General features: G+C 52.7%; 2 protein-coding genes across 6 annotated transcripts in view; one reads left to right on the top strand and one right to left on the bottom strand.

Moving 5' to 3' along the window:
• The first annotated feature begins 4,307 nt into the window (after nucleotides 1-4,307).
• On the top strand, nucleotides 4,308-7,909 carry P2RX2 (purinergic receptor P2X 2). 3 transcript variants are annotated; one of them, XM_067016076.1, is made up of 12 exons: nucleotides 4,308-4,535; nucleotides 4,824-4,959; nucleotides 5,066-5,137; nucleotides 5,248-5,323; nucleotides 5,405-5,501; nucleotides 5,669-5,749; nucleotides 5,863-6,001; nucleotides 6,371-6,501; nucleotides 6,740-6,830; nucleotides 6,952-7,017; nucleotides 7,109-7,186; nucleotides 7,458-7,909. In XM_067016076.1, exons 1-12 carry the CDS (start codon nucleotides 4,360-4,362, stop codon nucleotides 7,683-7,685), a joined length of 1,371 nt encoding a protein of 456 aa, XP_066872177.1. In that variant the 5' UTR covers nucleotides 4,308-4,359; the 3' UTR covers nucleotides 7,686-7,909. The 3 variants fall into 3 exon arrangements, with proteins under 3 accessions (XP_066872177.1, XP_058895617.1, XP_058895618.1); XM_059039635.2 differs by having other exon boundaries at nucleotides 4,346-4,535; nucleotides 7,379-7,909; XM_059039634.2 differs by having other exon boundaries at nucleotides 4,328-4,535; nucleotides 7,109-7,909.
• Nucleotides 7,910-9,356: 1,447 nt separating this feature from the next.
• The window catches only part of POLE (DNA polymerase epsilon, catalytic subunit), a 57,388-nt gene continuing 39,612 nt past the window's right edge, over nucleotides 9,357-27,132 (bottom strand). For all 3 annotated transcript variants that reach the window (XM_067014868.1, XM_067014867.1, XM_059040740.2), the window contains 17 exons: nucleotides 26,067-26,207; nucleotides 25,707-25,860; nucleotides 25,524-25,630; nucleotides 25,124-25,300; nucleotides 24,806-25,029; nucleotides 24,451-24,671; nucleotides 23,996-24,200; nucleotides 22,681-22,854; nucleotides 21,611-21,736; nucleotides 19,631-19,763; nucleotides 17,982-18,153; nucleotides 16,840-16,971; nucleotides 16,532-16,725; nucleotides 12,278-12,478; nucleotides 11,796-11,921; nucleotides 11,027-11,116; nucleotides 9,357-10,903 (listed from right to left, as the gene is read on the bottom strand). In XM_067014868.1, the coding sequence (XP_066870969.1) occupies nucleotides 10,790-10,903; nucleotides 11,027-11,116; nucleotides 11,796-11,921; nucleotides 12,278-12,478; nucleotides 16,532-16,725; nucleotides 16,840-16,971; nucleotides 17,982-18,153; nucleotides 19,631-19,763; nucleotides 21,611-21,736; nucleotides 22,681-22,854; nucleotides 23,996-24,200; nucleotides 24,451-24,671; nucleotides 24,806-25,029; nucleotides 25,124-25,300; nucleotides 25,524-25,630; nucleotides 25,707-25,860; nucleotides 26,067-26,207 (2,691 nt within the window). In that variant the 3' untranslated portion in view covers nucleotides 9,357-10,789. The remainder of the gene's footprint in view (nucleotides 10,904-11,026; nucleotides 11,117-11,795; nucleotides 11,922-12,277; nucleotides 12,479-16,531; nucleotides 16,726-16,839; nucleotides 16,972-17,981; nucleotides 18,154-19,630; nucleotides 19,764-21,610; nucleotides 21,737-22,680; nucleotides 22,855-23,995; nucleotides 24,201-24,450; nucleotides 24,672-24,805; nucleotides 25,030-25,123; nucleotides 25,301-25,523; nucleotides 25,631-25,706; nucleotides 25,861-26,066; nucleotides 26,208-27,132) is intronic.

Below are 27,132 nucleotides of genomic sequence, written 5' to 3' on the forward strand. Positions count from 1 at the left end.
GGGAGTCAACATCATCAACCTTCAGGTTCCAGCCAGCCTGGGGTCTACATGCTTGTAGGCAGCATACAGTTAACTTCTTCCACCTGGCGGGGGTCTCAGTATCTGCAAAACAGCTCAAGGACACGGCTCAGCATAGTTATCTACAGCCCTTGAGGAAGAACTAAAGGCCCTTGACTTTAATGGCTAAAATATTGTTATTTTGTCTTGTTTGACTGTTTTCTTTTCTTTCTGCATTTTCTCACTTCTCTGATTAAATCTGTTCTTTGGAACTGGGGGAAGGCCTAGGAGGCTAAAGTTTTTCTACAGACAAGAGGCAGGCAGAGGACAGGGGAGGGTCTGTCCCGGGAAGGCCCCACAGGGTCCTGCTCGGTTACATATAGATCTTACATCTTGCAACCTTGCTGAACTTGCTTATTAGTTCTAATAGGTTTTAGTGGATTCCTTAGGATTTTTCTATTTTTATTTTAATTTTGTCCCCATTTTCTTGCTATTTGCCCTGGCTGGAACCTCCAGGACAATGTTGAATAGAGGCAACAAGGGAGGACAACCCCTTCTTATTCCTGATCTTAGGGAGAAGCATTCATTCTTTTCACCATTAAGAATGATATCAGCTGTGGGTGTTTTGTAGATACTTTTTTATCAGGTTGAGAAATTTCCTTTCTAGTCCTAGTTTGTTAAGTGTTGTTATCATGAAGAAATGTTTTGGATTTTGTCAAATGCTTTTTCTGCATCTACTGAGATGATCATGTGGTTTTTGTCCTTTATTTTATTGATATGGTATATGATATAATTAATTTTTGGATATTAAATTAACAGTTGGTTTGCTTTTTTTTTGAGAATTTTTGCATCTATATTTTAAGGAATTAGTCTGTTCTTGTGATGTCTTCCTTCCCCGCCCCCCAACAGAGCAATACTAGCTTCATAGAATAAGTTGAGATGTGTTCCCTCCTTTTCTAAATTTTACAAGTTAACATTTAAGGAAGTTAACATTTAACACCAATCCTGGAAGTTCTAGCCTGAAAAATCAGACAAGAAAAATAAGTAAAAGGCATCCAAATCAGAAAAGAAAGAAAGTCTCTGTTTGCAGATGACAGGATTTTATATACAGAAAATCCCAAAGAATCCACAAGAAAACTACTACAACTAATAAATGAGTTCAGCAAAGTTGCAGGGTGGAAGCTCAACCCACAAAAAATCAGTTGTGCTTCTACATACCATCAATGAACAATCAGAAAATGAAATTCAGATAATAATTCTCTCTACAATAGCATCCAAAACAAACAAACAAAAAAACCATAGGAATAGATTTAACCAAGGAAGTGAAAGAGTTGTATAATAAAAATGACAAAGCATTGTTTAAAGAAATTAAAGAAGATGTAAATAAATGTAATGACACCCCATGTTCATGTATTAGAAGACTTACTATTGCTAAGATGGCTATGCTACCCAATGCAAACTGCAGATTCAATGCAATCCCTATCAAGATTCCAATGGCCTTTTCTGCAGAAATGGTACAGATGCTGCTTAAATCCATATGGAATTGCAAGGGGCACTGAATAACCAAAACAATATTGAAAAAGAACAAAGTTGGAGGACTCATTTTCCAATTTCAAATTTTTCTATAAAGCTATAGTTATCAAAACAGTGTGGTGCTGGCATAAGGATAATACAGATAGGACAATGGAATAGAATAGAAAACCCAGAAATAAACTCTGTGTCTATGGCCAATTGATTTTCAACACAGGTGCCAGACCCTCAGTGGGTAAAGAATAGTTTCTTTAACAAATGGTGCAGGGACAACTGGACATCCACGTGCAAAAGAATGAAGTTGGAGCCCTACCTCACACCATATGCAAAGATTAACTCAAAATGGATCAACAATCTAAATATAACAGCTAAAATCGTAAAACTCTTAGAAGAAAACAGGGGTAAATTTTCATGACCTTGGATTTGGCAATGGATTTTAGAAAGGACACCAGAAGCAGAAACAACAAAAGAAAACAGATAAATTGGACTTCACCAAAATAAAAGACTTTTGTGCATCAAAGGTCATTATCAATAAAGTGAAAAGACAACCTACAATGGGACAAAATGTTTGAAAATCATATATCTGATAAGGGTCTACTATCCAGAATACATAAAGAATTCTTACAACTGAACAACAAAATTTTTTAACCCAATTAAAAAATGGGCAAGGTGGGACTTCCCTGGTGATCCAGGGGTTAAGAATCTGCCTTCCAATGTGGGGGACATGGGTTCAATCCCTGGTCTGGGAACTAAGATCCCACATGCCACAGGGCAACTAAGCCTGCATGCTCTAGGGCCCACATGCCACAACTAGAGAGCCTGTGTGCTGCAACTACTGAGCCTGCGCTTTAACTAGAGAGGAGCCTGCAGGCCACAACTAGAGAGAAGCCCATGTGCTGCAACAAAGGGCCTGGGTGCCGCAACGAAAGATCCTGCAACTAAGGTCCGATGCAGCCAAATAAATAAATATATTTTTTTTAAATTGGCAAGGGACTTGAATAGACATTAATCCAAATAAATTATATAATTTCACCCACTAGGATGGCCATAAGTGAGTGGAAAATTACAAATGTTGAAAAAGATGTATAGAAACTGGAATCCTTGTATATTGCTAACTGGAATGTAAAATGGTTCAGCTGCTTGGGAGACATTTTGATGGTTCTTCAAAAAGTTAAACACAAAATTACCATATGACCCAGAAATTCCACTCCTAGGCATATACACCAAAGAATTGAAAATAGTTGTTCAAATACTTGTACCCGGATGTTCATAGCAGCACTAGTTACAATAGCCAAAATATAAAAGCTCAAATGAAAAAAAAAAAAAAGCTCAAATGTCTATCAGTGGATGAACAGATAAATTGTGGAATATCCATACATGCAATATTGTCCTGCCATACAAGGGAGTGGAATACTGACACATGCTACAACCCAGATGGACCTTGAAAACATTATGCTAAGTGAAAGAAGTCAGACACAAAAAGACAAATATTCTACGATTCCATTATTTGAAATATCCAAAATAAGTAACTCCATAGAGAGAAGGTAGATTGGTGGTTGCCGGTATGTGCAAGGAGCAGGGGACAGGAAGTTCTTGATGGGCATGGGGTTTTATCTGGTGATGATTAGAATGTTTTGGAAGTAGATGATGGTGGTTGCACAATATTGTGAATGTACTAAACTTCAATGAATTGTTCATTAAAATGGCAAATTAAATGCTATGTGAATTTCACCTCAAAAATGTGTAAAACATTTATCACTTTGTGAAATAGTACGATGTCTGGGATTTGGTCCAAAATAATGAGGTGGGGTTAGAGGTACAAAAAGTAAAAACAAAAACATGTTTCCTCCGAGTTGTATAGGAAACAAAACAAAACAGAAACGGAAATGGGTAGAAGCCTAGAGTGCGGAAATCCAGGTGAGAAACGCGGCGGGGCGCTTGGTGGCGAGGTGGGCGGGGGGCGGGGCTAAAACCCAACAGCCCTGACATGTATCTGTAGACAAAAGCCAAGAGGACTGTTAGGGCAAAGAAAGGGATCCAGATTTTTGTCTGAACCTTGGAGGCAGGGGTGCTTTTGCCGAGCTGCGGGGAACCGCGGATTGCGGTTGCAAATCGAGGATTGCTCTTGGGAAATCATATCCTTGTGCACCTTAAACTTACACAACTTCACGCGTCGGTTGCATCCCAACAAAATTGGGTAAATATACATATATATTGGGCTTCCCTGGTGGCGCAGTGGTTGAGTCCGCCTGCCGATGCAGGGGACATGGGTTCGTGCCCCGGTCCGGGAAGATCCCACATGCTGAGGAGCGGTGGGGCCCGTGAGCCATGGCCGCTGAGCCTGTGCGTCCGGAGCCTGTGCTCTGCAACGGGAGAGGCCGCAACAGTGAGAGGCCCGCGTACCGGAAACAAACAAAAAAAACACACAAATATACATATATATGTTTTGAAACGATTGCTTTTCGGGTTTAGTGCGCGCTGCGCATCAGACACCGGCGGAGACGCAGAGGAGGCGGGCGGTGCTCTGCCGCGTCTTCCCCCCGCGTCTTAAGTGTCCTCCCGAGGGACGCGAGGGCCTGCACTGTCTTCACGCCCTCCCTGAGCGGGCTGGGGGCGACGGCTGCCGCGACCCCGACTCTGACCGGTCGGGGCCCCACCTGTCGACACCTGCCAGGTGCGCTGCGTGTCTCCGCCCGGCGCCCCCGGGGCTCGGGGACCGATCTGGGGCGGGGCGGGGCGAGGCGGGACAGGGCGGGCAGCGCGAGGCCACGCCCGGGAGGCGGCCACGCCGGCGCCCCCAAGCCCGCTTCCCAGTCCCAGCAGCTCGGGGCCATGGCGGCCGCCGAGCCCAAGCCCCCCGCGGGGATGGCCGCGGCCCGACGCCTGGCCCGGGGCTGCTGGTCCGCGTTCTGGGACTACGAGACGCCCAAGGTGATCGTGGTGAAGAACCGGCGCCTGGGCGTCGTGTACCGCGCGGTGCAGCTGCTCATTCTGCTGTACTTCGTGTGGTGGGTGCGCACGGGAGACCCGGCAGCAGGGCGTGTCCAGCGGGGTCCGCGGGGGAGGGGAGGGCGCCGCTGGGACGTCCCAGGTTGGAGGGGCCGCTCTGGGCAGGGGGCGAGGAGAACGCCGGCGGCGCCGGGCTGGCCCCTCGGGCGCCGCGGAGCCTACCCGGCCGGCCCCCGAGAGGCGGTGACGCAGCCTCGATCCCGCCGGAGTCGAGCTGACGCGGCAGGCGAGGGGTCCCGGGCCTGCCCCGGGGTCGCCTCCAGAGCCGGCCCTGCCCGTCCGCACAGGTACGTGTTCATCGTGCAGAAGAGCTACCAGGACAGAGAGACGGGCCCCGAGAGCTCCGTCATCACCAAGGTCAAGGGCATCACCTCGTCCGAGCACAAAGTGTGGGACGTGGAGGAGTACGTGAAACCCCCCGAGGTGCGCCACCCGGGCCCCGCCCCGCACCCCGAGCACCCCGAGGGTGGGACCCAGTGGCGGCTGAGCTGCCCGGCGCCGGCCGACCGTCCCTTCTTTCTGAGCCCAGGGGGGCAGCGTGTTCAGCATCATCACCAGGATCGAGGTCACCCCCTTCCAGACCCTCGGAACCTGCGCCGAGGTGAGGCCGGGTAGAGAGCAGAGCCGGGTCGGGAGGGAGGGGCCCTGCCTGGTCCGCTGCGTCTGGGGGTAAAGGGTGTCAGCCCCCTGACCAAGCAGCCTCCTCCCTAGAGTAAGAGGGTCAGAAACGCCACCTGCGACTCGGACGAGGACTGCGTGGCTGGGCACCTGGACATGCTGGGAAACGGTCAGTGTGTGTCAACTGGGGGTGGGGGCGGGCCGCACCCCTGAGCGCGCATCTGCCACCTGAGCGCGCGTCTGCCCACAGGCCTGCGGACCGGGCGCTGCGTGCCTTATTACCACGGGTCCTCCAAGACCTGCGAGGTGTACGGCTGGTGCCCGGTGGAAGACGGGGCCTCAGTCAGGTGTGCACGCCCGCTGTCCCCACCCACCTGGGGCCAAGGTCCCTTCTCCTCACTGACCGAAGTCGGGGTGTGTGGGGGCGGAGAAGGAAGGGATGGACAGCGCAGCGGGGGAGCCTGGGGCACGGGGGGAAGGGGAGACTAAACACACCTAGTCTGTACCTCCTCAGCCAGTTTCTCGGTAAGATGGCCCCGAATTTCACCATCCTCATCAAGAACAGCATCCACTACCCCAAATTCCAGTTCTCCAAGTAAGAGCCATTAGCGTGTGGGCTGGAGTGGGAGTTGCCTCTTGGAATGTGTTGTTTGGGGGTGCATGGCTTTTGCTCCCTCCCCATCTGATGCCACTAGGCCTTGTCTTCAGGGGCAACATCGAGAACCGGAAGGATGGCTACCTGAAACACTGCACATTCCATGAGGTCTCTGACCTCTACTGCCCCATTTTCAAGCTGGGCTACATCGTGGAGCAGGCAGGGGAAAACTTCACGCAGCTGGCACACGCGGTGAGGGCACCAGGGAGAGTGGGTAGGACAGCTGTCCGTCCAGGTGCTGGCTCCCATCTGCACACCAAGGGTCTCATTACAGCCGAATCCGTCTGCAGTCTTGGCCAGCCCTGGCCCTGCTCGGGCAAAGGAAAGAGAAACACGATCGGCTGACCCACCTGGGCGTGCATGGCTCCTGCTAAATTATTGACTCCTGGCATCCCCTCGTGCCTCGGAAGCAGGGCACTCAACTAGCCCCCTTCCCCAGCTCTCTGCCCTGGGTGCCTCATAGTATGCACCCCACACGTAGCCTCAGCAGGACCCTGGGGCTGTTGAAGGTCCTCTCTGTGAGCCCACCCTGACCCCGTGTCTGTGCCCACTTCTCGACAGGGTGGTGTAATTGGGGTCATTATCAACTGGGACTGTGACCTGGACCTGTCGGCATCAAGCTGCAACCCCAAATACTCCTTCCGGAGGCTCGACCCCAAGCATGTCCCAGCCTCATCTGGCTACAACTTCAGGTACCTAGGCCTTGGGACGCTGGGTCCTCGTCTGCCCTAGCCGTGGAGGTCCAAGAGTCAACAGGGCAGGTGCCCAAAGGTTCAAGGGTGCCAGTGGTCGGCGGAGTCTTGGAGCTGTGCCCCATTTGGGCAACAGGTGCACCCACTGTCATGCTCCTCAGGGTCAGGTGGCCAGGGCTCCTGCACCCGGGTCATTCCATCCCAGGTTCTGACGTGCTTCCGGGTCATTCCGCCCTAGGTTCGCCAAGTATTACAGAGTAAACGGTAGCACCACCCGCACGCTCATCAAAGCCTATGGGATCCGAATTGATGTCATCGTGCACGGACAGGTAAACCAGCCCACCTTGCCTACCTGGGATTTGGGCTGGCCCAGCCTCAATCTCTCCTACCACACCCCACCTTCCCTTGAGCCCCACTCTCGACCAGCTCAGGCAGCCTCTTTGCCTCCAGGCAGGGAAGTTCAGCCTGATTCCCACCATCATTAACCTGGCCACAGCGCTGACCTCCATCGGGGTGGTAAGAGATGCACGCTAGGGTCATGGGGAGGGGGCGGGGGGGTACGGGGGATGGGTGCCAGGCTCTTACACGTTGGTCTTGCTGGCCTCAGGGCTCCTTCCTGTGCGACTGGATCTTGCTAACATTCATGAACAAAAACAAGGTCTACAGCCATAAGAAATTTGACAAGGTGTGTACTCCAGGGCCTTCCTCAGGCAGTTGGCCTGTGACCCTGGCCCTTGTTTTGGGCCAGGCCCCTCCCCCACCCTATCCCTGCTCCACAGACCCAGGCCAGGATGGCCAACCGCAGGGTGAGGGGCAGAGCCAGGCCTGGGCTGTCCCACCCCCACGGCCTTGCCCCACCTCTGCCTCGTCTGAGCAGATGGTGGATGCTCCCAAGCGGGGTGCAGGACCAGGGCTTGGCGCCTCTGAGCCTTCCCAACAGGACTGCGCCCTCACAGATGCCCGAGGTTTGGCCCAGCTCTGAGCCCACTCCCACCTCCTGTCGTGCTGCACTAAAGACCTGGGCCGGTTGGGGGCCCCTGAAGTCTGTGGCCCTGGGAGCGCCCCCAGCTCCCCAGGGCAGCATGGCTGGGACCTTGGACCTGGGCCCTGCCCACACACCTCAACACTGCGTCTCAGCAAAACCAGCAGCCAAAGGGCCCCCATGCAACCAGGCAGTGGGATGACATGAAGGGGACGGCACCTGCTCCCGGCCTGCCCATCTTGTCCCCCAACTGCCCAGGAGCCTGTAGGGGGCAGGTCCCCACCTCCACCTTCCCCCTAGCTGTTCTCCTCCCAGGCTCTTTGCTCCTCCCCACCCACCCACCCACCCACCCACCTTTACCCAGACCCTTTGCTCACCTCATAGCCAGGAAATCACACATCCAGAGTCCAATAAACCTGTGACCAGAACCTCCTGGCCTCGTCTTTGGGGAAAAGCACGTTCAGGCTCTTAAGACAAACATGCAATGGCAGGTCTTTGCGCACGGGGTCTCTTTTGGTGTGCCTGGCCCTCCGTATCGCCCCTCTAGCCAGCCTGGGTGCAGAGTGTGTGGACACGTCTGCTGCCCCCACATCCAGCCAGGCTACAATCATGTCTGACCTGGGGGCCAGTGGAGGTGGGGGACACAACAGGCTGAGAGCGCACAAGGACTCCTAGACTCATCCCAGCATGTCTTTCGGGCAGTGCATTTACCAGCTTCCTGCAGGGCTCATCCCGGGCCCCAAACCTCAAAATATAGGAAAAGGCTCATCCCAGACCCCAAACCTCTCAAGGAGGAAGAAAGCCAGGAGGGAGGCAATAAGAGTTATTATACCCAAGGACAACAAAAGCTTAGGCTGACACCAAAATGCCCGCCCAGGCCCTGAGGCTCTATTTCAAATGGGGATTGGGGTGGAGGAAGGAATTCGGTGCTGGGGAACAGGGGTGGACAAGGCAGGACGAGGTTGGAGAAGTGTGGGAAGCCGGCACTAGCTGGATCAGGCCTACGGGTAATCTGGTTACGGCCCTGGATGCTACAGTGGTCATTCCACTTAGCAGCTCTGCCTAGCCAGGCCCTGCTCTGAGGACACCAGGACCTGATTGGACGGCGGTTTCCCCAGCAACGGCTATGATGGTGCACAGACCTGAGGAGGCATAGTCCCTCCCACAGATCCTTTCACCTATGACCCCGTCACTCCCAAAGTCAAAGCTGGCCTCCCCACCTGCCAACGAGGCCAGCACCACTCACTGGAGCCACAAACTCTTGAGAAGCCCCCACCCAGCACCCCTGCAGATTCTCCTATGCTCGTCAGCTCCCTGGGTCACTCAAATGCCTGTGACATCCTGACTGTCTGACTCACAGACATCCAGCTCTAGTTTTAGAGAAACCAGCTTTTCCAGTTGGAGCTGGGCTGCAGCTCAAGAACCAGGGCCAGGGGCTCAGGTTTCCCATCCCCAAGCATGAGAGTGACCCTGGGACCTCCACCGCCCCAGATGCCCCCAGCCCCTAAGCTGGCATCCGCAGGTGCCCCTGGCCCCACTGCAGGGAGCACAGTGGGGGGGGGCGGTGAGGCACGCAGCCCCACCTCCTCGCTCTACGTGCTCCCCTGGGACTTCTCCGGCTCTGCTTCCAGGAAGCACGGTTAGCCCTCCTCCTCCCCAACTCAGCCCTAATTTGATTTGATCTCCATCTGGGGGCTGACGGGCTCCTTCCCCTTCCAAGCTGAGTCAGGTTTCTTGCAGTCACTGGGCCTGGATGCGCCTGGTGGGCAGTACCCAGGGGCCAACAGACCCAGACAGACAGACGTCAGTTACTTAGTCTTCTTTCCTTCCTTCCAGAGACCCAGGCGCAGTGCACAAACATACACAGTGAAAATTGTAGGAAATGTCAAAGTGTAAAATTAAAACGAAAATCCAAAGTGTAAGTTGAGATAATGAGGACAATTTTAAACCAGGCTCCAGAGCCAACAGTGGGGCCCCCACTGCCCACCCATTTGGGGTTTCTGACTTTATGATTCACTTTTAACATGTTTGTGTCCTCGCCAATTTGGCCGGTTTTCTTTTGCTTCCAGTTGCATTTAGTTAGAAATGAGGTGCATGGAGTTGGTCTTATGTTCTGGGGCTGCTGGCAGAACGGAGGGAGAACTCATGCTCAGCAAAGGGATCCCCAGTCTGGCCCATTCTCCTCTTTCAGCCCCACCCGGGAGGAGAAAACAGCACGGCCCACACCTCTGTGCGGCAACAGGGCCCTGAACAAGCTGGTGGTGAGTGTCGCATTTTAAAGGGGGCACAGCCCAAGGACCCTCTCTGCCTTGGGGTCACAAGTCTTGTACTGATCCCTGAGGCTGAGAAGCAAGAACAGAACTGCCTCAATCCCGATAAAATTGCTGTTGCCCTTTTCTCCATCCTCTCCCAACCACTCCTCAGACCTGAAGGAAAGAACCTAGTCTTGCATGTGAAGAAATACTTTTCTAAAATCCAGGTGCTAACATATGATGTCAAAGTCTGCGATAATGGTGCGCCTCCTCCCTCCCCGGGGTCCCCAGGCCTCCTGCTGCAGTGGTCCCCTCACAGCACACGCAGATTCAGAGGCAGAAGGGCCAGGTCCCGCTGCGGCTGAGCCCCAGCCTGAGACCCTCCCCTTCCTTAGCCTTCCCGCCCCCAGCCCAGTCTCGCTGCTGCCGACGAGGTGACTACGCCATGATACAGACAACTCCGGCAAAGCCTGCTCTGACCTGGCATCTCCACAGACAGAGGGGCCCAAGCCCCAGAACTCAGTGTGTGAGAGATGCCCAGGTCACCATGGGTTCAGCCAGGGTCCCCTGGATGCGGCCCACATGCCGCTGGCGTGGACTGTAGGACAGCACCTCTCCCAGAAGCAAGGGACTGGAGAGCTGGGGCTGCAGACTCCCACTCAGGTGTCCCTCACCCTGCGTCTGGCTTCCAGCCACGCTCAGGGGCTCGGCTCAAACAGAAGACCTCCAAGGGCACCTCAGGGCAGCAGAGGAGTAGGCAGGAAGGGCTGGGGCTGAAGGGAGGGCCGTGCAGCAGCAGAGGGGTGTTCATCCAGCAAGAAAGCAGCCCTGGGACCCCTCACTGGAGACGCTTCTTGGGCCTAGAGAGAGCTGCCCTGACCGAGCCTAGGGGCCCCAGAGAACCTGGAGGTGGAGCCACTTCTTGCTCTGGCTGGTTCACGCTTCTTCTGGGCTGCATGACCTGCTCCCTGAAAGCTCCCTGAGGATCGTCGTCCTGGGTGCCCGTCTTGGATGTGGGTAGTCAGAGCAGACAATGGGGATGCTGCCCAGCTTGCTAATGGCCCAGCTGGGGGTTCTGCTGCAGCAGCCACTCCAGGGTCTCCATGAGGTACGACATGCCATAGTGCTGGGCAATATTCCGGAAGATTCTGATCTGCTCCATGAAGACCTACAAGAATGACCAGTCACAGTGAGAACTAGTCCCAGTGGAGGCACAGGGATGCAAGGCCAAGACCCAGAAAGGGCCAAAGGCCGAGGGGCAGCAGAGCTGGCTGTCCACGGGAGGCCCCACCTTGGTGTGGACGGTGAGGGAGAAGGCCCCGGCACAGCTACAGTACATGGCCATGTTGGTCTCCTTCACACCCCGGCACTTCAGGCACATCTGCAATGAGAAGCAGCCCCAGTCAGGAGCCTCCCCGGCCCAGACCAGGGCTGGCCAGTCGCTTGGCACCTGACAGGCTTCCCTCCCCCATGACCTTCACCTCAATTCTGAATAAAATCTGAGACTTGACAATGGGCTTTATCCAAATATCCCAACTGCTTCCCAACACCCTCCCTGTGGACACCCTACCCTTGACTCTGAGTCTGGGGCTCTCCCATCCATCACACCAGGCACCAGCTGTTCCCTGCCTGGACCCCAACACCTTCCTCGGGTCTTTGCTGAGATGTTCCCTCTTGGTGAGACCACTCCTCCATCTAATACTGAAAGCTCCCCTCTTTCGCTCACACACTGCCTGTTGGTTCTCTTTACTCTCACCATCACTTAGTTGTCCTGCTTACTGTCTATCTTCCTCCCACCAGAATAAAAAAGGTCCATGAAGCCAGCACTTGGCCCCTGTAGGTGCCCAACAGATGCTGTAGAAATGAATGAGTCACCTGGGCTCATGGACAAGGCCTGACCCAAGAGGTGGTTACCTTGGAGGACCAGGTAACAACGTTGAGACCTGTGTACACCTCTAGTTTCCCGTGGGTGTGAACTGCTTATCAACAAACCCTCCACCAACTGGAGGGGCAGTCGGGCTGGGTGCAGAAAAGCCCCAGCACCAGGCCCCGCTGCTCACCAGGTCCTGCAGGGTGAAGGCCATCAGTTTCTTCTGCAGGGCTTCCACCAGGGCCATCTCAATGACTGACGAGTCGTAGGCTACCTGACAGTTGGAGCAGAGCCACTGAGGCAGCACAGACCCATCCTAGGCAGAGGAGGAAAGGGACCAGGTCACCTTCCTCAGCCCCAGTATTGAGAAGGGATGGAAAGAGCAGAGCTCGTGGTGAGAACCGTGGCACTGCTCGCTCACAGCTCCAGGGCACACTCACATCACCACTGCCATCACTTACGTAAGTACCAGGACAAGGTTCTGGCACGTGGCAGCTGAGTGGCTTGCAAAAGGGTGTTTGTTTCTAATTCACATCAAAGCTAGCTGGGGGCTCAGTAGGTGTAACCCAGTAAACGTGGAGACTGGGGTCACTTGAGAGGGGGTCCTGCAGGACCCCCTGATGCCTGGATATTATGACGTTACCAGCAAGGGGCCTGACGGAGCTGGCCCACCTGAGAGAAGGAGGGGTCTTTGCACAGGTCCAGGTCCCGGCAGAAGTTACAGCTGCGGCAGATGACCTCAGGGAGCACGTAGGAGCGACAGGGGTCTCGGAACTGGGCCTCCTCCGAGAACTCGCCGACATCTACCAGGCGAAGCAGGTCTCGGTTTAGCTTGTTCACCTGGTTTGTGATGTTCGTGTCCAGAGACAGGACCTGCAGAGAACAGAGCCCACGTCAGGGACAGCTCCTGGGGCCTCCCTGCTGCTGTTTGGACCAGAAAACCCCACAGCCAACTCTCTAAGCTACTGTTTCTCAGCATCATCTCAACTCTTCCAGCCTCCTGTACATCAGTGACCCCCCCAACTCGGGCCATAAGAGTGGAGTGGAGGCCCTGCCCCCAGGCCCTGTGGTCTCTGTCAACTCCGGGGAACTCTGGGACGCACCGAAGCATGCTCTACGTGTTCTCCTTACTGGTTCCCTCTTCCTCAACGACAGGCAGTCCTAAGTCTACCAGAGCTCTACAGTCTCACTGCAAAGGGGTTGACTTCAACCTTCCACAGTGGAGGGGCTCCCAGGCCAGCCGAGAAACGCCTCTGCGGCACACGTGTGTGTCAGTGCCCGCAGTGCTGGCACTGGAAGTCGCTCCTGCAGAGCCACAGGAGACTTGTTCACCCCCCATCTGTAAACAAGAGAAGACAGCACTGGCATGTTTCACTGGCCTCTCCCAGCCCTACAACTCCTGTCCTAGCACAATGCCAAGAGCACAGAACCAAACACCACTTAGAAGACTTCTCTGGGAGGAGCATTTATGGTCGATCTGAAACAAAGTGGGTGGATTTGCAAGCACATTTATAATGAGGACCGACAACCTACTGGGCAGTATTGTTTAAAATATATACATTATACATGTCTTTTACACAGGGAGAACACTGGATGTAATTAAGAGACAGAAAAAAATGAAAGTGAATTTACCAAAACATTAAGGAAGAAGTAATGCTGATTCTACACAGTATCTGCCAGAAAACACAAGAGGTAGAACACTCCTAACTCATCTTGTGAGGCCAGTATCACCCTGATACCAACACCAGACAACAGTACAAGACAACTACAGTAAAAAACTGTCAGGCACACAGACTCAAATATCCTCAACAAAATACTGGCAAATTGAACCCACTGGTATCACGACCAAGTGGGATCTACCCCAGGAATGCAAGGCTGGATCAACATTTGAAAATCAGTGTTAATTCACCATATCAAGACTAATGAATAAAAACCAATACGATCATCTCAACTGACGCAGAAAAAGCCCTTAGCAAAATTCAACATCCATTCATGATTAAACTCTCAGGATGGGACTTCCCTGGTGGTGCAGGGGGCACAGGTTCGATCTCTGGTCAGGGAACTAGATCCCGCATGCCGCAACTAAAGATCCCGCATGCAGCAATGAAGATCCGGCGTGCTGCAACTAAGACCCGGCACAGCCAAATTAAAAAAAAAAAAAAAAATCAGTGCCATTACAATAGCACCCAAACCATAAAAACCTGAGGTGCAAATATATGCACTATTTTTATGCTGAAAGCTCCAAAAACACTGATGAAAGAAGTCAAAGACAACTTAAATAAATGGAAAGATATAGTGGTTCATGGATTGGAAGCCTCAACATTAAGATATCAATTCTCCCTAAATTAATCCATAGACTCCAAACAACTCCAATTAACAATCCAAGAGGATTTTTTTTTGGTAGAAATTGGTATGCTGATTTGAAATTTATAAGGAAAGGCAAAGGAACTAAAATAGTCAAAATAATTTTGAAAAAGAAGAATAAAGTTAAAGCATTCACACTACCTGGTTTCAAGACTTACTGATAAAGTTACAGAATTTAGACAGTGTGATACTGAAGAACAGATAGATATTCAGATTGATGGAGACCCAGAAACAGACCCACATACATATATATGGCCAGTTAAGTTTTGAAAAAAGCACAAACATATTTAAATGGAGAAAGGCTAATTTTTTCAACAAATAATGCTGGAATAACTGGGTATGTTTATGCAAAATATGAACCTCAATTTATAACATACACATTGCACAAAAATTAACTCAAAATGAATCACAGACTAAATATAAAACCTAAAACTATAAAACTTCTAGAAGAAAACATAAGAGAAAAACTTTGTGACCTTGGTTAAAGCAAAGATTTCTCAGATATGACACCAAAAGCTCAACCCTTAAAAAGTGACAAATTAGATAAAAGTTAAGATCCTCTGCTCATTGAAAAATGGAATTTTGAAAAGGCAAGCCAAATTCTGGGAGGAAATATTTGGAAATCACAGATCTGATAAAGGACTTATATATGGAATATATGAAGAACTCTCAAAACTCAACAATAAGAATAACAACCCTGGCTGACTTTGCTGTACACCTGAAACTAACAGCGTTGTAAATCAACTATACTCCAATAAGAATTATTTTTAAAAGAAACAATTTTTAATACTGGGCAAAAGATCTGGACATTTCACCAAAAACACATGGAGAGCAAACAAGCACATGAATAAAATCTCCACATCATTACCATTAGGGAAATGCAAGTTAAAACCCTAATGATACACCACTACACACCAATGTGGACAGATAAAATCTTGAAAACCAACACCACCAAGTTCTAGCGGGTTGTGGAGCAGCTGGACTATAGCTATACACGCCGTTGAGGGTGCAAAATGGGGCCACTTTAGGAACAAGCATGACGTGACCCAGCCAGTCCCCTGCTATGTTTCTACCAAGAGAAATGAAACTTATGTTCACCCAAAACCTTCTCTATGAGAAGGTTTACAGCAGCTTTACTAACAGTCACCAAAAACGTGAAAACAACCTGAATGTCCTTCAACCAGGGAACTGCGGTTCTCTCACACAACAAGGGAGCAAGACTCAGCGATGGAAGGGAACAAAGCTCTGAGACAAGCAATGACATGGAGGAGCCCCAGGTGCATTTTGCTGTCTGAAGGAAGTAAGACCTAAAAGGCTACATAACCAACCATTCCACTCGTGTGACATTCTGGAAGAGGTCACAATGCAGGGACAGAAGACAGATCGGCGGTTCCAGGGTTGCAGGCGAGAGGAGTTGAGCCCAAGGGGAAGCATGGGGGAGCTCTCCGGGGTGGTGACCATTTTGTACCTGGCCGCTGATGGCCAGCCCTATCCATCTGTGAAAACTCGAACGACCGCACTGCACGGAGAGTGACTTTTACTGCATGCAACTTTCAAAAAGTAAATAAACATAGGGACAGACAGATCAGAGCATGCCAGGGGTGGGGGACTCTGGTTCTGTATCCTGAATGCGTGATTGGGTACCTCACAGAATGCACACTAAAATGGTGAATTTTCCTGTATGTAAATTATACTTGTTGTTTTAAATATGTATTTATTTCTTTACTTGGCTGCGCCAGGTCTTATTTACAGCACGCGGGATCTTTGTTGCTGCATGTGGGATCTTTAGTTGTGGCACGTGGGATCTAGTTTCCTGACCAGGTACTGAATCCGGGCCCCCTGCACTGGGAGGGCAGAGTCTTAGCCACTGGACCACCAGGGAAGTCTCTGTAAATTATACTTTAATAAAACTTAAAAATTCTGAAGTCTACCAAGGAATTAAAATGGTACACTAAACCATTTCTTCACCATAATCAGAAGTCATTTGATCACTGTGAAACTGTATTTGCTGGGAGGTAACTTAATGGACAGTAAAATGCTCCGTAAGGGATGACGCTGGCTGGGTCCTCATCTGGTAATATTATGCCATCATTTGATGCAGCCTGCCTTTCCCAGAAAGGCATTTAGCATCCGAGCAAGCTCTCCTCTTAGGTTCCACAGCAGCCCAGACGTTTTGGGAGCCCTGTCCTGTTCCTACTCTGGCCCACCAGCCCCACGTGATCCATGAGCACCTGCTGTTCCACTACTCACCTTTCACCAGCACCACCAGGTCATCCCTCCCCAGGGTCTCTGCATCCCCTCTGCCCACGGCCAGACCCTCTTAGCCCCAGTGGTCTCATTCTCAGCCTCAGGCCCCATCAGAGGGCCTTCCTCACCTGCCCCGCCCCTAAGCCCACCTCTCAGCGCCTGTGCTCTCTGAGCTCACCTGTCCCTCACTGACTTGTGCCCCCTCAGTGGAGTGAGGACAGAGGTCTTTCCCACAGTGGCTGCATGGAGTGGGTGTAGTGGGTGTTTCTGGAAGAAAGGAGTGACCTGCACACATGTCAATGGGAGTGTCCTCACCTTGCACACATATTTGATGAACTCCAGAGCAGGGTTATTGAGAAGCAGGTGAGAACCGGGGAGGACAGGAAACATTTCTGAGAGCTCAGTCGAGTTCCGAGAGCCTGTGACTTTCTTCTGAATCTTCTGTGTGATGGTGAAGAAGTTCTGGGTGAGTTCGTTTGCCACATAATCTTGTGAGAAGGTGATCATTCCTGGGAAGAGAAGCGACACGATGCCTGCTCCCTATTTTGCACAGAGATAGGGACACCGAGGGAAGGACCCCTGAGGAGCACACAGTGGTGGCCTCCCGTGGCAAGGGTGCTCACCGGGAAGGGCTCCGGCCTCGCCCTGGGCCTCCTGGGAGAGCTGGCTGGCCCCCCTCCTCCTCACGGGGGTGCTGCCCGGGGCGCTGCGCCTCAGCTCCTCCTTCATGCTGTGGTACACGGCCACGATGTACGCTGCAGAGAGAGGGCAGGCTCAGGCCACAGGCCCCGGGAGTTGGCACTGCCGCCAACACCCCAGAACCCGGGGGCACCCTGGGGCTAGTCACGCTGCCGGCCAGACTGGCTGAAATGTCATTATTAGTGATGATTCTATTCGCTGCACTAAGATGAGCCAAAGTCAATCAGAGAAATGGGCACAAGCAGGGCACTAGCTGACGCTCAAGCTCAGGCCACACATGTCAACCTTCACACTGGATGGTGAGACAGAGGGCTCGCCTCGACCCCCAGGCACAGCATACTTCTCCAAAGGCTCCACCAGGCCCACACATTCCATAAGAGAACTTAAGAAAGCGAAGGGCTCAAAGACAAGTTGACAAAATATAAATATAAAATAACCACAACTGAACTACCTCTGTCGCTATGTATGTGGGTGCACCTATATCTACGTCTATGCGTCTGCTGACAATTTAATTTATGATTTAATTTATGATGCACTTCATCAACTGTTCTAATGATTAGCTCTGAATTATAACGGGTGTTTAATCTACACACTTCGTTTACACATCAAGCTAAATAACTTGATTTGTAACACTAAACCTTTTTTTTTTAATTTTATTTTTGTTGGAGTATAGTTGATTTAAAATGTTGTGTTACTAACACTAAACCTTTAGACCCAGATGAAATATAGGAGTTTCTTACACCATAAGTTGAACCTCAAGGACCAGCCGGTGGGGCAGTCGATTCAGGAAGTGTCTAAACTTTTCTACTTGGGGTTTACCTTGATCACTACATGTACACGCGCACAAACCTCGGGGGCAGGGCCACGAAGCCTTCGTGACGCCCCAGGGAGGGCAGCCTTCCTCACGGTGAGGTTCTGTGAGGGGCCGAGGGTCTCCTCTCTGCCTCTCACAGTGCTGTGCAGCCAGGGAGCCCCTCAGGGGCCCCCGACTCTGGGCGTGCTCCCACCAGGGCCACGTTACTCCCACTGCGTGGCTCAGATGCTACGGCGCGTGTGGACGACTCACCTGAAACGATCATGAGGAAGTAGCTCTGGCAGGAGGCTGCCTGCGGCAGGAACTGCAGGATGTTCCAGTTGTTTTCCAGCAGGTCCTCGACATCCAGCTCCTGTGCACCTCCCTCCTCAGGCTCCTCCTCAGGCTCCTCCCCCTCTGCTCTGCCCTCTTCGGGGGAGTCTTGCTGGGATACAGAGACAACCCCGGTCACGTCTGCGCACAGCAGCACCGCCCGGTGGGTGCCCTGTTCGCCCCTGGGCCCAGGTGAGATTCCTACAGGATGGCTTTAAGAATAACGTCATTTATGGAACGTGCCTGGTGCACAGAAGCACTCAGTACACGGCTGACTGCTACTCTCGTTTGCTCTTTCAGAGGATTCACTTTAAAATTATTCAACTCCCACCTCCCAGGAAGGGAAGAATGTTCAACATCTGAACTCCAACGGCCACCATCCTTCAAAGCAGCCGCCACCACTGCCTTCCCTTGATTCGTCTACATGGCCTGCACTTCCTTCTCTCGCATTGTGGTCTCAGTGGACCTCCCAACCCCAGCACCAAGGGCGGACTCTGTTTCCTATCTGCTCTCAGCAGCACGGCTCCTTCCTTCTGGGGCCACTCTCCCTTTGATGCCTGAGGCCCCATCCCCCAGTTCCCCTACCCACTGGCAGGTTCCTCCATGGGGACCTGCCCTGGGGGGACTCAGACCTCTCAACTCGCGCTCACCCCCAGGTGTTCTCACCAGCCCCAGCTGCCAGGCTCAGCAGCTGGGATGACCCCAAGTTCCCACCCCCAGCACCTCCCCAGACGCCCCTGCCACCCCCTGACCTCTGCATCTCCACCTTGTGCACGTCAAGCAAACGTCAGGCTCAGCAAACACCACATGCCACAGCCAAGCACAGCTCCCCTCTCCCCACACTCGCTCTCCTGCCCCATCCATCGGGGTTCACACACCCAAGCACAGGCCCACCCAAAATCTACTCGCCCAGACATTGCCCCTGTGCCCCCGGGCATCACCCCATATTCATTCCGCTGGCCCGCTGACTCCACCTGCAATGCCCACCGGAGTCCTTCTCCCTGACTCCACCCTGCCCTGCATCCTCCCCTGGGCTGACACTAACCAGGCTCCACTCAGACTTTGACCTCCTGCGGTGCTGTCCACTCAGGATCCAAGTGGAAGTCAGGCCCTGACTACTCCCCCACTCAGAATCTCCCCATCACTAAAAGCCAAGTGTCCATCGCAGCCCTCAGGCCCAAGTGGCCTGGCCCTGGCCAGCTCTCTGCCCACACCTGTGACCACTATCTCTGCCTGTCCCGTAACTCACGGCAGCCTCACACTGCGGTTCCGTCACCCCCTCAGAGGACTCCTTGACCTCCCCATCCAAATTGGCCCCTCCCCCGTGTCTCACTCTCTATCTCGACCCTGCTTTTTGTTTACTCTGAGCCCTCACCATTGCTGACACTGGCGTCTACATCTACTTGTTTGCTTGTTCGTGATCTTTGCCCTCACAGACTCCGTGAGAGTAAAGGACTACATGACCGGGGCCTAGAACCGTGCCTGGCACTCGGCCTGTGACCCCCAAGTGTGCACTGAAGGGACCAATGTGGACCCCTAAAGTTGCTTCAGATTCCAACCTCTGCTCTCTAAGGCTGGTTACCTCTTACCTGTCCACAGTGAATACTAGATGGAACATTTCCTTTGATTCCACCATAGTTAGAGGGATCCATCCAGAGAAGAAATTCCCAGCATCGAGAGAAAGAAATTGTCAAAGAATGGAAGATCTCTTTAGAATGGATGCTAAAAAAAACAAAACAGAAATTGCTTAAATGAAATCAATAGTTTTCCCCTTTTTCCCCACTTTCCTTATCTGTTTAACCCTCTACTTACTTAAAAATGGATATAAACTAGATTCACATTTTATCATCCCTCAAACTTTCTAGGGAAAATGATAAACATAATACTAAGGAGACGTCTGCATCTAGCCAGGAGGGGAAACAGGGACCAGTGTTGAGGTGATGAGGCGAGAGCGGCACAGAGGGAACCCCGCATTCAGCAGAGCACGGATCATGCGCAAGTGTGAGAAAACCACACCAGGCCTGGAGCGCTTGCTTCCCACCGCTGTCAGAACCTCGTAACTCAGAGGCACGTGCAGCTGCGCTCACAAAGTCTTGCTTCAACAGTGGGAATGATGAGCCCTAGACTAAACACTGCTCTGGCTCTGCCTATACATCTCAAAAAATGCCCCAAAGGATCAAACTGCTTCCAAGTAACATAACATAAAGCTCAAGAATATTTACAGGAATGCAAAAGTACCCAACGGACAAGCCAAGATTCTTAATGTCTGGCATCCCATCCTATATCACCAGGTGTACAAAGCAGCAGAGAAACACAACACATAATAAGGAGATGACTCTATGAACTGAAAACAAATCAGAGCTGACAGAGACGTACTAACGAGCAGAACAGGAATTAAAACTGTTATTAGGGGCTTCCCTGGTGGTGCAGTGGTTAAGAATCCGCCTGCCAATTTAGGGGACAAGGGTTCAAGCCCTGGTCCGGGAAGTTCCCACATGCCGCGCAGCAACGAAGCCTGTGCGCCACAACTACTAAGCCTGCGCTCTAGAACCCGCAAGCCACAACTACTGAGCCCACGTGCCACAACTACTGAAGCCCGCGTGCCTAGAGCCCGTGCTCCACAAGAGAAGCCACCGCAATGAGAAGCCCATGCACCACAATGACAAGCAGCCCCTGCTCGCCGCAACTAGAGAAAGCACGCACACAGCAAGGAAGACCCAACGCAGCCAAAAAAAATAATAAAATAATTAATTAAAACAAAAACGAAACAAAAAACCCTGTTATTAGAACAGTATTGCATGTGTTAAAATAAACCAGAAGGGGCTTCCCTGGTGGGGCAGTGGTTAAGAGTCCGCCTGCCAATGCAGGGGACACAGGATCGTGCCCCGGTCGCCTGGCGCCTGTGCTCCGCAGTAAAAAAAAAAAATAAATAAATAAACCAGAGGGAAGACTGAACACATTAAGTAGACTCTAGAGACGCATAAGACCCAAACCAAGCTTCTAGAGACGAAAACTGTCAGTGTGAAAAATATACTAGATGGGATTAATGGCTGATTAAACACTGCAGAAGATCAGTGAATTTACAGACATAACAACAGAAATTATCCAAAAAGAAACACAAAGAGGAAAAAAAAAGACTTTCAAAAAAGATCCATCTGCAATTCTATGCCCAGCAAAAACATGCTTCAAAAACGAAGGTGAGGGCTTCCCTGGCGGCACAGTGGTTGGAAGTCCGCCTGCCGACGCAGGGGACACGGGTTCGTGCCCCGGTCTGGGAGGATCCCACATGCCGCGGAGCGGCTGGGCCCGTGAGCCATGGCCGCTGAGCCTGCACGTCCGGAGCCTGTGCTCCGCAACAGGAGAGGCCCGCATACCGCAAAAAAAAAAAAAAAAAAAAAAAAAAAAAAAAAAAAAACCCACAAAGGTGAAATAAAGGCTTTTTCAGATACCCAAAGGCAGAAAGCATTCATTACCAACAGAGCCATGCTACGAGACATGTTAAGGCTGCCAGCAGCAGGTGAATGGATCAGATAAGACACAGATGAACGAAGGTACAGGAATGCTGACACCTGTTGGTGATATACTCCACGTAGGCAAGGGCATCTTCCACCCGCCGCTTCTTGGTGCACAGGATGATGCGGTTGAAGTTGGCATAGACGACTGATGACCCCAGGCGCTTGAACTCAGCAATGAGCCTGCAGACCAAGTTCAGAATCAACGGTCAAGACACCAGAGAAGACCAGAAGACACTGTGAGAAAAAAGCTGATCGTCCTGAAGCAGAAAACATACTTTGAACCCAGAAGCAACAAAGAACAAAGAGGTCTGCATTGCAAAACCCTACCGTAAACAGAACCAAAGACAAAGACTGAGGAAAAAGTGTGCAACTCACATCACAAAAAAGTGGCTAATTTTTATCTAAAAAGAACTCATACAAATTAATGAGAGAAAAAAAACCCCAAATCTACAGAAAAATGGGCAAAGGATATGAAAAGGAAGTCCAATTTCATTCATAATAAGGACCGCATATTAAGGGTATACCAAGAGAGCATTTTATCCCATCTGGTTGGCAATAATACCCCCCGTGGCAACGTGGCTTGGAGTGGGGACATACATTCCCAATCGTCGCTAATAGCACAATCAACTGTACGACCTTTACAGGGAGCTCTCTGACAATATTGATCAAATTGGTGTTCACTCATCTAGATTTATCTGATAATATCGATCAGACCTGCAACAGCATTACTTCCTGGAGACTATTCTACAGATATGTTTGCGTGACCTCATCATGTACAAGGCCACTCCATGGCTGGTCACTGTGACAGCAAAAGTTGTGGAAGCAGCCTAAATGTCCATTAGTGTGGTACATCCACACACAGCTCTCTAAGATCTACTGTTACCGAAGGCAAGCGAGGTGCAGAACAGTAAGCACAGTGTACAATGACTCATGAAAAAGCAACAAAGACTATGCATCGCACAGCATGTCTCTGGAAGCTGCAATGGCAGCTAAGCTCTTCCTGGGACCCATCTGATTGCTATGGTTCAAGTGGGCTCTTGATCCCAGAGGTGCTGACCGCCATCTTTCTGGTTTGGGGACTGAGGGATCAGCACAGCCCAGAGAAGGCCACGGGCGGCACTCACTGCAAGAAGAGCTTCTTCATCATGCTGTGCAGCGTGCGGTGCAGGGTGGGGTCGTGAAGCAGCGAGGACGGGGACCGGAGCCAGCGGTAGAAGTGCATCACCTGGTTGTCGGCGTAGATATTGCGGTACTGCGTGATCTCCTTCACCCAGCCCACCACCATGCTCTTCAGGATCCTGCAGGAGGGGTTCAGAGGGCGCCCCCCTGTTGCTGGCACCAGCTCTTCCCTGTTTTGCTGTCATCTTTGCCCCCTCCCTTCTCACTGTTCAGATCCATTCCACGGCCCTCCGTGACTCATCTGCACCCCTCAACACCACCACACTCAACACAACCTTTCAAGTTTTCCCTACAGCCGGGACAGAGCTGAGAAGACGGGGGTGCCCTTCAAGAAGGCACCTCACCTGCTGGGAGAAGCAGGAGCAGACTCACCACAGAGACCTACAGGGCCCTTCCTCCCTTGGGCCAGTCACGGGCCTAATGATCTGCTTCGCCACGACTGCCCTGGCTGTCGCCGCAGGTGGCTGGAAGGCATGCCCTCCCCGTGGCAGCTCTGCTGCCGCCACCTCTCAGGACATAGCTGCCGCTTCTCTGCCCAGCAGCCCTTGGCCCTGGCCACACCACATGCCTTCTGGCCCCCGAGCCTCTCTTCCACCAGCCCCCGGCCTGCAGCCCGCTCCCTCCGGTCTGCCCGCCTTCTGTGAGAAGGCAGCAGGAGTGCCAGCTGGCACTCCTGAGTGCCAAGTTCTTGAGTCCCAAGACTTGCTCCTGAGCACCAACCCTTCCCCTCAACTGCAATACGCCTGCAAGCACAGGGCCTCGGTTTCCTCATCTCTACAGCGGGCCACAGGCATATCACCTGGTGGGCTGTGGAGAGCACATGTGTTCCCTGCCTGTGTCAGCACTGCAATCCGCACCCCCTTCTGTGTGGCTTAACCCACTGTGCATGTCCTGCTGTGCATCCCGCAGCAGATGCTCGAAACACACCCGCACCCCAAGTAAACTGGTGATTTCCGGCAGGCACGCCTCTGGCCACAGGAAGGGGCCAGCACGCAGCACCGGGACCGCCAACCCGTACCTGGAGGGCATCAGAAAGGCCCACGGACAGAGGCAGAGCCTGGCCCTAGGCTGGCTTCTGGCAGGGCGGAGGGAGCCCCAGTGACACTGTCTCAACTCTTAGTTCCGAAACAAGGACAGAAGATAAAAGGATTTCTACTGCTCCGTCTAGAACCCGAACTGTTGTTCAGCCTTCGGAGAGGAGAGGGCACAAGAAGGACAAAAGGTCAGGTGATGCTCTCAGGGTTGCAAGCCTCTGGGTACCTGAAGGTGCTGGAGCACAGGGCCGTCTCATCGTAGCTGGCCAGGGCGCTCGCAGCCTGATTGCCCGTGATCATGTCCTCCAGGGAGGCCTGCTGGATCACATCGAAGCTGATGCCCATGCTGTTGGCCCCCTCCATGTCATTGACGTGGTGAGACTGCAGGATGGTGTTGACAGCCAGGTTCTGAATGTCCAGCTCCACGCACACTGCACACAGACACCACCGCTGGTACACTGACCCCTCCTGGGTGCGGAGCCCAACCCCAGCAAGTACTATCTCAGAAAAATCCCTGCCGCTGCTGTTGGGGGCGGCCAACTGCAGAGCACACACCCGCAGAGTCCTGCAGGCTCGGCTCCCCGGCTCCCGGCCCAACAGGGCTGAGCGTTCCCACCAGCACAGAACGGCAACAAGCGGCAGGGACGGCAGCCCAGGCCCCCGAGTGCCTCACCCACCCACCTGTGGAGTAACAGCCTGAACTGTTGATCTCCACAGGGGCTTGGTCATCGAACTCCATGACGAGGCGGTTGTCATCAGCCTCCTTCCCGCCCAGGTCAGGGCGCGATGTGGAAGACAGCCAGAGCAGGTGGTTGTGGCGCTGGAGATGGCGGGCAAAGAAGAGGTCGGAGCCAAAGGTAGAGATGTCCTCTGGCAGATTCCCAACGGGGATGTGGAAGTACCTGCAGGGGCACGGGGTCAGCCAGGCCCAGGAGGGGACAACGACCGGGCAAGTGGGGAAGGCCGACTTGCCACCAGAGACCCGTGAGGCCAGCGACAACCAAGGTGGCCAGAGACACCCCTCCACTCGGCTCACCTGCTCATCTCGAAGGCCTGCGACAGACAAGTGTCCAGGTTGAGGTAGTGCCGGATCATGCGCCGGGCTCCGTGGCGCTGCCAGTCCAGGACCCCGTAGCTGACCTTATCAGCCACACGGACAGGCACGAGCGGGAATTCCTCCAAGACGGGAACTTCGCCAGCCAGCCTCTTCAGCTCCCAGTTGGACTGAACAGCGACGAGTGTGGGCCCACGGCGCTCCTCCTGGGTGCAGGGAGGGAAACAGCTAGGTGGACCCGGTCTGGGGGAGGGAGGGAGGGAGGGGACTCCCACGGCGTGGGACCCCGATGGCACGCACTTTGTAGGCCAGCAGGAAGCGCTGGATGGCTCTGCAGATGGTCTTCAAGTCTGTTTCAGCCCGAACTTCAAAAGTGTGTTTGCTGGGGGGCAGGAGCTCAGGGCCCACTTTCTCCAGCAGGAGGCTGTGCTCGGCTGAGTACAGGGCACTGAGGCTGGGCATCTGGTTGCTTCGCACCTAGACAAACAAGGGCTGGGTCGGCGCCTCTCCCCACAGGGAAGGAAGTGGGCAGCCCTGAGTGGACATGGGTGGCCGGGCTACCTCTGCCGATCCACTTCTAATTCCTGGGCGAAGGCTTTTGGAAACAAGGCAGCAGTGGGGGCAGGGGTGCGAGACTTTCGTGCCCAGGGATATGCTCCTCCCCCAGCGAGGCTCGCCCACAGGCTGGCCCGGAACTCACGGTATCCAACACAAACACAGACGCCTTGCGCTGTGCGGGCACGAAGACGCCGAAGAGAGCTTTGTGGCCCTGCGCGTGGTGATACAGGTAGATGTGGCGGATGCTCCCTGCAGGAGGACATGCCCTGTCACCCTGAGATGAGCGGGAGGCGGGCCAAGCAAGGGCAGCTGGCACATGCCATACCTGGTTCCAGGTAGCTGAACTGGGCCAGAGAGCGCATCTCCAGGTGCTCAAGAGCAAAGGTTTCTGCTTCCCAGCCTGAGTGATACCTCACCAACTGTTTATTGACCACACACACACAGCCCAGCTGCACCAGGGCCCGAAACAATAACGGAACCTGGAAGGAGGGCAGACAGGGTGGTGTGAGGGCTGATGGGGGAGGGCACAGGCCCCCGGTCATCTTCGGCAGACACACTGCTGAAATTCACTGTGTCCGTGGAGTCCACAGCCGATGCTGCTAGTCTGTCCATGCCTCTGTGGGGTTTGTTTCCCTCTATTCCATCCGGATAGATCCTTGCACAGTTCAGCTGGGAAAACAGGTACCTGAGTCTCGTACACACCCTCGATGTCCGGCGCCGCCAGCTCAGTGTTGATCTCGTTGATGTGCTCTTGGTACATGTCCTCTGGCACCGAGTACTCATAGAGATTGTAGACCACGTTGGAGCGAGGAAGGACCCGATTCACCTGGTGACACAATATGGCGATGACCTCACCACACGACTGAGCTAAGTGGTAATGTGTGCTACAATGCACAGGCAAACACATGTGCACACACTCTTACAGACATGCATCGTTTAAACAGGCCTAGAACCTCTGGTGCCCACAACCATGGAGTAAACCCCTACAGCCCATCTCTCCCAATGAGTAAAATGAAAAGGTCTGGGCATAACTTCAAGAAGCTGCCTGAAGCTTCTAAAAAGCAGATAAGCTCCCAGACTGTGAGGGGCAGGTGTTCCCACTTTATATTCCTCTTTTCTCTCCTGGGTTTAACCTTAAGGGTGCAGGAAGCAAAAACCACGAGAGAAGCCATGTTTTCTTGGACAGAAGACTAGGAAAGGAGTTGCAGCCAGAGAGTGTGGGAATCCTGGCGAGGAGGGAGCAGAAGAGGGGTGCCCAAAGGGAAAAATATCTTACAAGGAAGGATGTTCTCCTACAAACTTACATCGTATCACATCCAAGAAAGCTACAGAATTCCAGATCATCTGTTCTCTGCTGCCCAACACCCCCCCCCATCCTCTTTCTAGATTCATTCTCTGAATCTTCTGGTTGGAATCAAGTTTCACCTTCTCCAGAAGCCTCCTCTGTCTAGCTGCCAGTTACCAATACTCGAATCTCATCTCCTCAACTAGACATCAACCTGTTAATCGGTTCCTAGCACCCAACCAAGAAACGTGCTCATTTGCTCAGTGAATGAGCTCTGGGTGGAGCTAACTGGGAGCTCGGCCTCTGAAGACACCACAGCTGAGAGAAGCACCACCTGCTGTAGGATTCCATGTATGTGAAATGTCCACAAGAGGCTAATCTAGAGGTAGAATGTGGACCAGCGCTTACTGAGGGCTGGGAGAGGGGAGAGACTGCTAAGGGGCCCAGGGTTTCTTTGGGGGTGATG

This window comes from Kogia breviceps, chromosome 15, assembly GCF_026419965.1.
Source record: "Kogia breviceps isolate mKogBre1 chromosome 15, mKogBre1 haplotype 1, whole genome shotgun sequence".
NCBI classification, from domain to species: domain Eukaryota; kingdom Metazoa; phylum Chordata; class Mammalia; order Artiodactyla; family Physeteridae; genus Kogia; species Kogia breviceps.